The sequence below is a fragment of the Homarus americanus genome, unplaced genomic scaffold (genome assembly GCF_018991925.1).
Source record: "Homarus americanus isolate GMGI-L3 unplaced genomic scaffold, GMGI_Hamer_2.0 scaffold56806, whole genome shotgun sequence".
Lineage (NCBI taxonomy): Eukaryota > Metazoa > Arthropoda > Malacostraca > Decapoda > Nephropidae > Homarus > Homarus americanus.
The window spans coordinates 1-14,980 of NW_024743502.1; the positions used below are offsets into that span (position 1 = coordinate 1).

The 14,980-nt window shown below is 43.0% G+C and overlaps 1 protein-coding gene across 1 annotated transcript; it reads left to right on the forward strand.

Moving 5' to 3' along the window:
- Positions 1-13,471: 13,471 nt before the first annotated feature.
- On the forward strand, positions 13,472-14,743 carry LOC121877177 (general transcription factor II-I repeat domain-containing protein 2B-like). Its single transcript, XM_042382792.1, has one exon. It carries the CDS (start codon positions 13,472-13,474, stop codon positions 14,741-14,743), a length of 1,272 nt encoding a protein of 423 aa, XP_042238726.1.
- Positions 14,744-14,980: the final 237 nt, after the last annotated feature.

The following is a 14,980-nucleotide window of genomic DNA, read 5'->3' on the forward strand; positions in this document are numbered from 1 at the left end:
ATTGTTGTTTGTACAATGGTCACTGGGCTGGTTGATAGGTGTATCATCTTGGTGGAGGGGGATGTTTGACCCCTGGAGCCGGCCACAAAAACAGAGAACGATCAGGTGAACGATGAACAAGTTCATTGTTGTGGAAGTGAACTGTGTGCCGACAGCGCCTTCTTATATAGGGGTCATAGTTGGCAACAACCAAATTGTACAGTAGGTTTAGTGGCACTTGTAAAGATAAAAATAGTTTTATCACTGTTGACCATGAACATATGAGACCACCCCCCTACCCTCGCCTCACACCTCGCCTCTCCCTCACCTCCCACACCTCGCCTCATCACCCCACCCTCGCCTCATCACCCCACCCTCGCCTCATCACCCCACCCTCGCCTCATCACCCCACCCTCTCCTCACCCCCCACCCTCTCCTCACCCCTTCACCCTCGCCCCCCTCCTCTTCTAACCTCACCCCACCCTCTCCTCACCCCCACCCTCTCCTCTGCCCCTCACCCTAACCTCCCCCCCACCCTCGCCTCACCACCCCCCCATCCTGCCTCATCACCCCACCCCTCGCCTCACCCCCCACACCTCACCTCCCCCATGAACAACTGTAGACATGTAGTCTTTAAGTTATGAACAACTGAACAACTGTAGAACATGTAGTCTTTAATTAAGAACAACTGTAGAACATGTAGTCTTTAAGTTAAGAACAACTGAACAACTGTAGACATGTAGTCTTTAAGTTATGAACAACTGAACAACTGTAGAACATGTAGTCTTTAAGTTATGAACAACTGTAGAACATGTAGTCTTTAAGTTATGAACAACTGAACAACTGTAGAGCATGTAGTCTTTAAGCTATGAACAACTGAACAACTGTAGAACATGTATTCTTTAAGTTATGAACAACTTTAAAACATGTAGTCTTTAAGTTATGAACAACTGAACAACTGAAGAACATGTAGTCTTTAAGTTATGAACAGCTGTAGAACATGTAGTCTTTAAGTTATGAACAACTGTAGAACATGTAGTCTTTAAGTTATGAACAACTGTAGAACATGTAGTCTTTAAGTTATGAACAACTGTAGAACATGTAGTCTTTAAGTTATGAACAACTGTAGAACATGTAGTCTTTAAGCTATGAACAACTGTAGAACATGTAGTCTTTAAGTTATGAACAACTGTAGAACATGTAGTCTTTAAGTTATGAACAACTGTAGAACATGTAGTCTTTAAGTTATGAACAACTGTAGAACATGTAGTCTTTAAGTTATGAACAACTGTAGAACATGTAGTCTTTAAGTTATGAACAACTGTAGAACATGTAGTCTTTAAGTTATGAACAACTATAGAACATGTAGTCTTTAAGTTATGAACAACTGTAGAACATGTAGTCTTTAAGTAATGAACACATGAACAACTGTAGAACATGTAGTTTTAAAATATGAACTTATGCTGAATGAAGGTTGAACAACCCTTGGGTGGACCTGCATTCTACCAAGGTGGTGGAGTAACACACTCGCTGTTTATACACAAATGAAACAAAAAACAATTACTATTATTATATATTCAACGTAAACCTTAGTCCAGGGGTGATCCAAGAGGTTGGCGGTGCTCCAACAAGCCCACTGCCACAGTGATAGAGTGCCACCAACCTCCTCTTACACCACCACATCCCACCCAATCATTGCACATCCCACATTTTGATCTGCCTATGTTTGTGTTGTCGTCTTAGGAATGTAACAAGGTTTGGCCACTTGCCCGGGTAAGCCTTGACTTGAATCTATACTAATTATGGCGTGTTGCCAAGTGTGTGTGTGTACGTGACTTGAGTAGCGTAAACCTTTTGACATTGGTGTTATCTGAGGCTCTGTCATCATCTCAACCTCGTACCCAACTGTACAAGTTCATATACTGTTCTTCTATAAACAATAACTAATATTCACACAAGCTTACCTAATTTTGGGGTCACGATTTTTTCTAATGCTAAAATATTTGACAATATCATCGTGTATATATATATATATATATATATATATATATATATATATATATATATATATATATATATATATATAGAGAGAGAGAGAGAGAGAGAGAGAGAGAGAGAGAGAGAGAGAGAGAGAGAGAGAGAGAGCATTATGCTAAAGTTCTGAGATGTGACACCGACGTTTTTATTAAGTATTTATGTATACTTTATATAAAGATAGTCCTGTACCTACTTTTTTTAACATACATACATACATACGTAGAAGTTCTTATAATATCCGAGCAGGATAGGACTCGTAGCAACGGATTTAAGTTGGATAAGTTTAGGTTTAGGATGGAGATAGGAAGGAACTGGTTCACAAATAGGGTGGTGGACGAGTGGAACAAGCTTAGCAACTTTGTAGTAAGTGCTGGAACGCTGGAGAGTTTTAAAAGGAGGCTAGGTACATTCATGGATGATAGAGAGTGGTAGTAACTCTCGACAGGAGCTGCCATGCACAGGCCAACCGGCCTATTGCAGACTCCCTATTTTCTTATATTCTTATGTTCTTATACATACATACGTACATACATACATACATACATACATACATACGACAGCTTATGGGCTAGATTTTCAGCATGATCGCCAAGGTCACACAAAGTATATTTTTTATTTAATTATAGGCATTCATAAACATTTATTTTATTGCCAATAATAAACCATTGCCAGTTCTCTAAGTGCAGTAATATAAACAGCCTCCTCCATGTATGATTATACATTGTGGTGTTTGGGCTGCATCAGATAGCCTTGTTATTGGCGCACGAGAAGCGCAGCTGCCTAAAGACTGAAATATTTCCGTAAAAACATTGGTTGTCCTAAATAGTAAAAAAAAGTTCCTTGAAGAACTCATGACGAGATGATCAGAAGGTACACTTAAGAGATAAATGTAAGTAAGGGATTTACCGTAATCCCTAAAATGCCGACGAGGGATTTGATGTAAACAATGAGGTGGAAGGGTTGTTACATATGGATAATATTATGATGATTACATAAAAGTTAGGTTAGGTTAGGCTAGGCATCAGATAGTGGCGTATTGATGCTCACTATTTGAGGGTTGTATCAGGGTCCGTATTTAGGGTGCTTAGGGGGGGGGGTTACTGTCTTACCTGTCATGCTACATAGTCAGACGAGTTGGGATAAAAAGGACTTTCTTGTTTGTAGCGGAAGGCAAAGTTTATAAGAGAGAGACGGGGGGAGGTCACACTTGGAGCTGGTATACTTTTCCTTTCCAATAGTAAATACTTGTGTATACAAAAGCCTTCTTAGTATTGCTCTGGTAGTCAACACCTTCCAGATATCATTAAGTGCAGAAGGACGTGGTGTAGAGGCTCTGACGTAACGCTATAAATGCTGGTCACACGCTTGGGCTCTTCACTCTGTGTTGTTAATACCTAAACCTTCCTTACAGGTCATTATCCCATTATATTGCCTCATTGACCATTAGCTTAACTTATGAGGGGGCGACAGTTTTTACCTTAAAGCCATCACCCTCACACAGGTCAGTGTTTGAGAGGAATTTGGTTATCCATCACAAGTTATAGATAAACAAAGAGTCATACCAGGGTCATGTTAGAGCCAACTTCATATAGCCTTAAACTGGCCTGGCTTTTGTTCGTCGTACATGGCGTCGCCCACCATTAAAATCTTCAATGTAAACCTGATTATGTGATCACCTGCGTTAGGTGCTTACATGTCTTCCCACACCCGCTGTATGGTCTCAGTTGATTGACCTCGCCAGGTGTTATAAACGTATCTAATCATCACGTTAAGCTAATTGCTCCTGTGATCTAATTGTCCTTCACAGCTTACTGTCCCCAACAGCTTGCTGCCCAAAACAGCTTACTGCCCATAACAGCTGAGTGCTTTTGACAGCTAATTGTACTTAAAATCATATTGTCATTAACAGTTGATTATCCCAAGCAGCTATTTTGTATCAGAAAAGCTCATTAGTCCTAACAGCTCATTATCTCAACCAACTGGTTACGCTGTAATTCACCAAAAACAGTCACCTAATAGTAATAAAACTTGAGATTTATTCCGCTAATTAGCGCCTGCAGCTGACAGTTAGGGAGCATGATGAGTGGCGGCGCCAGGCCAGGAAGCAGCGCCTGTGTAAACACCTCGCTTTATGACCCACGTAAGGCCTTTATGCAGGCACATTATCCTGCAGGCCGCCACGACGTAGATATATAGACCAACGGCTCCTTCTGCTGCATCAGGAGTCACGAGGAGGGGAGGAGCGGGAGACACCTTAGGGGTTAAGAATGGTGGGAGGGGGGAGGGGGTTGTGGCTGTGGATAGGGGTTCTGGGAGTGGTAGGGGAGGGATGGAGGAGGTCAGGGTGCTGCAGAGATAGGGGGGTGTCAAGGGTCCACATCAGATCTGTTACAGATAGACGCAGCTGTGGACTACATGACGTGGCACAACTCTGGCAGGCTTGTGTCAGGGGGTGATGTGAGGGGGAGGAGGGAGGAAGGGAGGAGGGAAGGAGGGGAGGAGGGGAGAAATGAGGAGGGGAAAGAGGGGAGGAGGAAGGGAACGAGAGAGGGGGGAGGGATGATGGTATAAGAACTTCATCTAACCTAATTTAACTTACCCTTACCTCACCTAGCCATTCCTAACCATAACGGTCCTACCTTAACACCATTAACCTCACCTAATTTAACTTATCCTTATGTGTACGTATCCTACTGTACCCTCGCTAACCTATCCGCCTTAACCTATCCCATTCTAACATCCTCTAACCTAATCACATCAAACTTATCCTAACCTAAGCTATCCTAGCCTACCCACACCTCACTTTGCTCATCTCATCTAACCTATCTCACTTTAACCTGTCCTAACCTAACCTAAAAGGCCTAAGAGATTAATAAGAACTGCTCAAACTTAAAAGACCATTTTTATATTTTCATGGTTGGATTTCCCTGGTGGGTAACTATGGTGGGCTTTTGTATGGAGGGATTTGTCTGGTGGGATTATGTCTGTGTACGGGGGGAGGGTACAGCCTGTAGAAGGGGTACAGTTGCCTACACAAAGATCCTTAAAGTGTTTCAAGCAGGAAGGTTGTGTGGAGTGAGCTGATACACGAGGACTATGAGGGAAGGACTGTGTGTGTTGAGCGTGTGTGTTTATTTTAATGTGTGCACGTATGCATAATATGTTTGTGTATATAACTTGGATGTAACCACGACATTATCCGTCCATAATCTAAACAGACATTGTCTAACAGTAAGGACAAGACAGGTCCTCGGCCAAGGATTTCCAAGGACGATTGGACGAAAAAAGTGGCCCTCTGGTGGTGTTTGTAAGATGTTATCTACGCCCTAAAATATTTGGCCTCAGAGACGAGACTAACCTGAAATATGAGACTAATTTAATTATCAATAATTCACTAAAAAGTTTGACAGTAATCAGAGTGAAAATATTTATCCATGAAGTGTTTTAGGACGACGACGGAAAATGATGTTTTTATAATATTGCTTGTGGTCTGTGTAGATGAAAGTCGGTAATTTATTGATAACCACAAGAGAGATAACGTATCCATGACTTTAAAACATATGGTGACCTTGAGCCAACTGGTAGGGAGACACCACATGAGTTGACCCATCTGGAGGAGACATTCAGTACGTGAAGAGGACCACAGTACCATCGTTTGTGTTCCAAGGTTACAATACAGTCAAGGTTCTGTGAATGGTGGGGCTGGTCTGAGCACCACCCCGGGAGAAAGTGCTCTTCTCCTCTCTACATATCAACTACATATTAATTACTTCGTCCCAGACATTATGAAGCTATTTGTTTGCTCACACCAGCTGAGCGGAAGACCTTGATATTTAACAATTTTTATAGTGTGTGTGTGTGTGTGTGTGTGTGTGTGTGTGTGTGTGTGTGTGTGTGTGTGTGTGTGTGTGTGTGTGTGTGTGTGTACGAACACTCACTTGTAATAATCTAATCTTGATACTCTTCTTCTTCTTCTTCTTCTTATTAGTCATCAATTAGTATTACCATCATCATATTACCACTACTCATTGTTAACCTCATTATCAATCCGCCTCATTAACGGTTTAACATCATCTTCGTCACCTGTACCTTATTCAATATATTTCATCATCATATTAAAAATAATGAACATTTGTGCAACTTAATAATTCTACCGACTTGAAATAATTGTAAACCTGTTAAGTCATCGTCGTAAAACATAATCCGACGGTTATTATTATACAACATAAATTAGGATATTTCTTAAGTATCGACTGGACACTTATAAGATCGGAACAAAATTTATATATTTTTCCATTATCACAATTTAAAATAAGTAGATTAGAAGTGAAATTGTAAAGAGTATAAGTCAGTATGATGAGCCATAAGATAAGAGTTACCAATGAGATTAAAATGCGTCCCTAAAGTTACTCTCTTGTAAATTGTCTCTGGAATCGAGTTCAATGAAATGTGACATATGCTGATTATGTGTGTCATGTGCGTGTGTCATGTGCGTGTGTCATGTGCGTGTCATGTGTGTTTGTCATGTACGTGTGTCATGTGTGTGTGTCATGTACGTGTGTCATGTGTGTGTGTCATGTGCGTGTGTCATGTGCGTGTGTCATGTAGGTGTGTCAAGTGTGTGTGTCATGTGTGTGTGTCATGTACGTGTGTCATGTGTGTGTGTCATGTGTGTGTGTCATGTGTGTGTCATGTGTGTGTGTCATGTGTGTGTGTCATGTACGTGTGTCATGTACGTGTGTCATGTGTGTGTGTGTCATGTGTGTGTGTCATGTGTGTGTGTGTCATGTGTGTGTGTCATGTGTGTGTGTGTCATGTGCGTGTGTCATGTGCGTGTGTCATGGGCGTGTCATGTGCGTGTGTCATGTGCGTGTATCATGTGCGTGTGTCATGTGTGTGTGTCATGTGTGTGTGTCATGTGCGTGTGCCCATGAGGGTCGCCCTGGATGACATGTCCCAAGGGAGCGTGAGGCTTCATATAAGAGTCACATTAACACGTCTCTTAGTTGACGGTGGAAAATATTGCACCAGACTTAAGACTGACAGAGGAAACAAAATAAGTTATTTGTACAGTGGGTGGCAGGGGGCGCTAGAGGGCGACTATCTGTGGGTGGCGGCGAGTTCCAATGGGTGGTAGCGAGCACCATGGGGGTAATTGGTGGCGGGGCAGGCCAGGTGTGAGCAGGTGGTCATGTCATTACTCTTAATTAATAGTGAAATACCTGTCCGAGGTGAATGGTAACTGATTTATGGCAACCTAATATTGACAGACCAGTGGTGGTTGGGGAGGCCACTACCATTACCAACATCCTCAGCCACTACCATCACCAACATCCTCAACAACCACCATCACCAACATCCTCAACAACCACCATCACCAACATCCTCAGCCACTACCATCACCAACATCCTCAGCCACTACCATCACCAACATCCTCAGCCACTACCATCACCAACATCCTCCAGCCACTACCATCACCAACATCCTCAGCCACTACCATCACCAACATCCTCAGCTACTACCATCACCAACATCCTCAGCCACTACCATCACCAACATCCTCAGTTACTACCATCACCAACATCCTCAACAACCACCATCACCAACATCCTCAGCCACTACCATCACCAACAGACTCAGCCACTACTTGCATCGCAGCCATCTCAGCCGCTACCGCCATAACATCCTCAGCCACTACCATCACCAACATCCTCAGCCACCACCATCACCAACATTCTCAGCCACTACCATCACCAACAGCCTCAGCCACTACCATCACCAACATCCTCAGCCACTACCATCACCAACATCCTCAGCCACTACCATCACCAACATCCTCAGCCACTACCATCACCAACATCCTCAGCTACTACCATCACCAACATCCTCAGCCACTACCATCACCAACATCCTCAGTTACTACCATCACCAACATCCTCAACAACCACCATCACCAACATCCTCAGCCACTACCATCACCAACAGACTCAGCCACTACCATCACCAACATCCTCAGCCACTACCATCACCAACATCCTCAACAACAACCATCACCAACATCCAGCTCAACCACCATCACCAGCCAATACCATCACACAAATGATCCTCAACAACCAATTATATCACCAACATCCCCAGCCACCACCATCACCAACATCCCCAGCCACTACCATCACCAACTTCCTCAGCCACCACCATCACCAACATCCTCAGCAACTACCATCACCAACATCCTCAGCCACCACCATCACCAACATCCTCAGGCACTACCATCACCAAAATCCTCAGCCACTACCATCACTAACATCCTCAGCCACTACCATCACCAACATCCTCAGCCACTACCATCACCAACATCCTCAGCCACTACCATCACCAACATCCTCAGCAACTACCATCACCAACATCCTCAGCCACCACCATCACCAACATCCTCAGCCACTACCATCACCAACATCCTCAGCCACCGCCATCACCAAAATCCTCAGCCACCACCATCATCAACATCCTCAGCCACCATCAACAGCATCCTCAGCCACCACCATGCCAACATCCTCAGTCACTACCATCACCAACATCCTCAGTCACTACCATCATAACATCCTCAGCCACCACCTTCATAACATCCTCAGCCACCACCATCACCATCATCCTCAGCCACCACCATCACCAGCATCCTCAGCCACTACCATCACCAACATCCTCAGCCACCACCATCACCAACATCCTCAGCCGCACCATCACCAACATCCTCAGCCACTACCATCACCATCATCCTCAGCCACCACCATCACCAACATCCTCAGCCATCGCCATCACCAACATCCTCAGCCACCACCATCACCAACATCCTCAGCCACTACCATCACCAACATCCTCAGCCACCACCATCACCAACATCCTCAGCCACTACCATCACCAACATCCTCAGCCACTACCATCACCAACATCCTCAGCCACCACCATCACCAACATCCTCAGCCACCACCATCACCAACATCCTCAGCCACGTTTTCCCCTCAGCGTGTGTGTGAGCAAGTCTGTGTGCGTGGACCACCTGTGATCTTTTTCAGATTACGGTGGTACACACTGGGAATTAAGGTGCAGGATTCTCACAGGGTGGTGCTGAATATTTGGTGTTCTTCCTAACACTATCACATGGAGGATTACCTTAACCGATAGGTCAACAACTGCAACTATGTTGCCTGTATAACACGTGAACTAACGTGTGTAGGTGCCCGCGAGGCAAGGCCTTATACTCTTGTGGTCACGCTCGGCCATGTGGTGAGGGTTTGCATTAACAAACCCCCGTCCTCATAGTGTGCCAAGCTGAATAGTTCTTTTGAAACTAAAATTGACTTTGATACTCTATCTAACCAGAAAAACAGAGATACTATTAAGAACAATTGTAAAGTAATAAAAGTGTTTATAAACTGAGAATACTCCTGCTAACTTGGTTCCACTGACACCACACTCCCTCCGCTCGCGGGAGGCCCGTTCACGGCCTCCCCTCACACCGCTAATACGCTGTAGATGCCATTCTCCTTTGTCCTCTAAGAGGGTTACGCCTCCCAACCACCGCTGACTTCCTAGGAGTGCCAAGCAGTCCTCGGCCCTCTGACGTAGGCATATAGGTCGAGTCCTGTAACTCCACCATGTCTGAGTTGACTGGAGATCCTGATGCACTGAGTGAGCCAGGTGACTATGGTGTTGACCTTGACACCAACGGAGAGGATGGCTTTCAACTAGTTCAGTCCAGGAACAAGCGGAAGGCCGAAAAGGCAGAAAAACTTAGAGACCATCAACTGCAACCTCAACCCCCCATGAGAGTAAGATTAAACTTCCCTGTAGGTACACCACCTGAAGTCAAGCATATCTGGCTGAACGATGCGGTACACAAGATCATATTCTGATTAGAAGCGACAGTCATTGCAGACTGGGTAGGCTCGGGGGACCCACCGAAGACCATTCGAGTCCGTGGTGCCTATCAGACTCTGAAGGTAACTCTCTATCAGCCCCCTACCCGGAGGTATTACAATCGTCAGCACTGGGGCCATGTGGCCCGATTATGCCCCTCGACTAAGCCGTGGTTTGGTCTCTGCTCAAGACAACATGCAACACAGGCTTGCAGAGATATAGTTGCCCAAGGGGGTGTCATTCAACAGAAGTGTATTAACTGCAAAACAGTTGGAGTTCCTGTATGGCACCCTGACTGTCCTAGAGCTCCTACACCCTTTCAGCGCCCAGACCCGCCACCCAGGCAGATCTCAAGAAACACTACTGCTGCTAGGGTACTCCCTACGGCCGTGGTCTCTTGATCATGGAGACAGCTGCCAGCCCGGTGTGTCGGGCCCTCCGCTCCCCATCTCCTCCTTCCCATCTGGATTTATCAACATCCTCACACCATCAGTACAGTGCAAAGATTGACCATCAACCCACAAGTGATATACAAAAGTGGCAATTTCAACTCGAAGGAAAAGCACAAAAACACAGCAATACTGATTGTGGCTGGATCTGACCTGACCTCACGGCTTCACCTGACCTAACCTGAAGGATGGAGCACACCTGCATTGCCCCAAGCTACTGTCCTGGCCACTTGGCCACACACCTGCCCAACCGCATCCAGCCCATACGAGCACGACCTGACTGCTACAAGAACAGCGCAGTCTCAACCTTTGTAAAAATCATCAACACCTAATTATTATATATCATATTTGTATCACTTATGTTACTTGTACATCATCTGTAAATCAAGAGAACCATTCCCCAATTATGTAATTGTATATTTTCAGCCTTCTGGCTGCCATGCGCTTTCAATAAACCGTTAATTATTATTATTATTATTATTATTATTAAAAAAAGCTCCAGGATCATCACCAGCAGTCATCGAAAGATCAGCATGGGGCAACACAGACGTACCGACACAACAGGTAGCTGCCAACACACCCCATGAACACGCACAACGTGAAGAGATCAATGATATGAAAAATTAAATTAAAGAACTCAAAGCTCAATTTACAGCTCAAACTGATATGTTAAGGAGCCTCTGTGATACACTACAGAAAAGGAACACCACCAACACAATGCAGCAGCTATGGAAAGATTACAGTCAAACTGAAGATATTCAGATGTCAGTACCAGATGTGGAAACTCAAGACCCACCAGGAACTAGTGTCCACGCAGATGAAAATAGTGATACTGGTAACAGTTCTACTGATGCCTCTGTGGACATGGTCAGTGAAGATGAACAAACACAAACAGAAAATGGTGGTGATGTCGAGTGTAACCAAAGTGTGTTGTTGTCTGCCACTGACATACAACAATTATTGAGCAGTACATGCTCTAGAAATGTTTCAAAAACGTTATGTGGCCTACTGCCTGCCGAAGGGACAAGCAGCGCAGAAAAGAACAGTGCCTTTTTCTTCTTTCCAAATACAGTTCATAATGGCCAGTATTAATACCAGACAAAGATACAGAGCTGTGAAGGTGATGAGTTGGAACATCTCATCCCTTAGAAAACGATACCCTGACCTACACCACAAATTTGTGACTGAGGACATCGATATTGTGTGTCTGCAGGAGTGTCTCACACCTAATGGTAAGCCCCCACCCAGTCTGCCCAATTATGTGTATTATGATCCTAGTTCTACTCACACATGTTTGATGTATGTTAAGAAGTCACTCCCGCATGTACCTCTTGTATTCAAAAAGACTACCAACCTTCAGTACCATGGGATCACTCCTGGGCAACTCCACACTCAATGTGCTAAACGCCTATGCTCCCTCAGATCAGCTTCAGTACACAGATCTCCCAGACTTTTTACACACTGAGCCCACTGTCCTGATGGGTGACCTGAATACTAGACACAAGAAATTAGGTGACTCAACTTCTAACACCAATGGTAGGAGACTTATCTCACTTCTCAGCGCATATGAAGATGTTCAAATTATAGGAAATAATGAACCAACACACATCTATGGCGGGGGTCTACACAAGTGTGTTGGTTTTAATCTTTCATACACAACTCATAGCTCTGATGTTGTCACTGATCTTATGTCTGACCACAGCCCAATCCAAGCTAGTATACATGTTGCCAATGACACCCCCACTGGTGGTAAGCTCAACAGACGTAGAATCACAGTCAAGCAAGAACATGAAAGCCAGTTCATAGATTTCATCCATGACTGGTACAAGGACCACAAGCCTGACAACTACCAAAGTTTCCATGACGATCTGATAGATAGGACTTATGCATACTTCACCAACAATGATTCCACCAAAAAAAGGAGAAAACGTGGTCAGCATAATGGGAACAGGCAACAGCAGTGCTATAATGACCCTGAGCTGAAAAAACTTAGGGCTAGAGTCAGGAGGGTGGGTAAGGGTTACAAACAAATTAGAACACCTCAAATGTTGCACTTGTATCAAGCTTCCCTTGCTGCTGTCAGGGAACGTGTAAACCAGGGGTGGGCAAGATACGGCCCGCGGGCCAAATGTGGCCCGCCAGTTTATTTCGGTGGCCCTCCACTGCATGTGGATAAAGATATATATATATATATATATATATATATATATATATATATATATATATATATATATATATATATATATATATATATATATATATATATATATATATAATTTAAAATCTTAGAAAGGATCATTATTATGTGAGAGTTGGCCACCCTGTTGTGAATACTTCAAATATGGTTATCTATAAGGATTAGGATTTGGGATTAGGCAAATGGAGGTCAGTGAACCCTTACCCGAGAGACCCATAATTCTTGACCATTTGACCAGGACGGCCACGCCCACGCCTCAATATTGTTTCCCACGCTGACCTCACCGTCCAGCACCAATACTAGAAAAGCTCAGTCTCCTCTCTGCTTCTCACTTAAGAGGACATAAGTGTGGTTTTGCTGAATTTGTACTTATGTGTTGTTGCCCCAACCCATAATTTTAAAGTGGAAATGAGTGACTCTAAGAAGAGGAAAGTTGAAGCAGAGTATCGAACATTCAACAAGGAATGGACTTCTAAATATTTTTTTACCAACGTGGATGAAAAAGCAGTGTGTTTAATTTGCAGAGAAAGTGTGGCAATGCTAAAGAATTACAACTTAAAGCGCCACTTTGAGACCAAGCACTCCAGTAAATATGAAAAATTTTCTGATGAACAAAAGAGGAAGAAAGCTAACGAGATGGTTGTTCAATTACAACAACAGAAAAATATTTTCAGAAAACAATTTGCATCCAAGGATGATAACCCAAAAGTGAGTTATGTGATTGCTCACAAGATTGCCAAAAACAGCAAGCCATTCTCTGAAGGAGAATTTATAAAGGAATGTATGATTGATTCTGCCTCTATTTTATGTCCAGACAAGAAAAACCAGTTTGAGAATGTATGTTTGTCAAGGCGAACAATTGTAAGACGTGTTGAGAACATTGCTTAGAACATGTATCTGCAATTTAAGGAGAAAGTAAGGACTTTTGAATACTATTCACTGGCACTTGATGAAAGTTGTGATGTCAGAGACACAGCACAGTTGTTAATTTTCATTCGAGGCATCACCAAATATTTTGAGGTCACAGAAGAAATGGTATCAATGCAGTCACTGAAAGGAACAACAACTGGAGAAGATTTATTGGAGGCAGTAAATAATTGTCTTTTGAAATTAGGAGTAGAATGGAACAAACTGGTAAATGTGACCACCGATGGAGGGCCAAATATGACAGGCAAAAATGTTGGATTGCTAAAAAGAATTCAAGATCAAGTCAGAGAAACAAATGCAGAACAAAATACTGTCTTTTTGCACTGCATTATTCATCAAGAAGTCCTTTGTAAGAGTGTTTTAAATTTAAGCCATGTCGTTGACACAGTTGTGAAAGTGGTTAATTACATTCGAGCAAGCGGATTAAATCACAGGCAGTTTATAACCCTGCTTGAAGACTTGGAATCTGATCATACGGATGTTCTGTATCACACAAATGTGAGGTGGCTTAGTTTGGGAAAAATCCTGAAAAGAGTTTGGGAATTGAAAGAAGAGATTGGCTTATTTTTGGACATGAAACAGAATGCTATAGATTTCCCACAGTTGAATGATGAGAAATGGCTCTCTAATTTTGCATTTGCTGTTGATATCATGGGTCATATGAATGACCTGAATTCAAAGCTACAAGGGAAGGGGGCTTTTGCACATGATTTGTACAGCAGTGTCAAAGCTTTCATGAAGAAATTACTTCTTTTGTCTCGTCAGATTACGAACAAACAATTTGCGCACTTTGCAACCTTACAACAGATTGAAGTTTGTGATCAAAATGTACAGAAGTACTCATTGCAGCTACTTGACTTGCATGCCGAATTTTCACGCAGATTCCATGATTTCAAATTAATTGAAAATGACCTACAACTCGAGCTTATTGACATGCAATGTGATCCTTTGCTTTCTGAGCAGATGAAAACAGTGACTCTTCCCAAATTTTATGCCTCTCTTAATGACTGTGCATTTCCAAAACTAAAGGCTCATGCTCAAAGAATGCTTGTGCTGTTTGGATCTACATACATATGTGAGCAGACATTTTCGATAATGAAGCTGAATAAATCAAAACTTAGATCTGCAATGACTGATGATCACCTTGAACAAGTACTTTTCATTGCAACAACGGAGGCAACACCTGACTTCAATGGTCTGGTCAGCAATCATCAGCGCTGTCATTCGTCCCACTGAGTAAGTTAAATATTCTTATCAAGATACTAAACAATTTCAGTATATAATATGACATATGAACATACTTTAAAATATTTTAATAAATTACATATTGGTGCTTTCACTTGCTTTTTCCTTATTTTCAACCATTAAAACTTAATTATATTATCCTTAATTTATGAAGAAGCAACAATAAATATTAAACTGTATTAAATACATTTTTCAAGCAGTCTGCAGCAGTGACATCATAGATCAGCC

Coding starts and splice junctions, on each gene's coding strand:
- LOC121877177 (XM_042382792.1), top strand. CDS start 13,472: ATGTATCTGCAATTTAAGGAGAAAGTAAGGACTTTTGAATACTATTCA.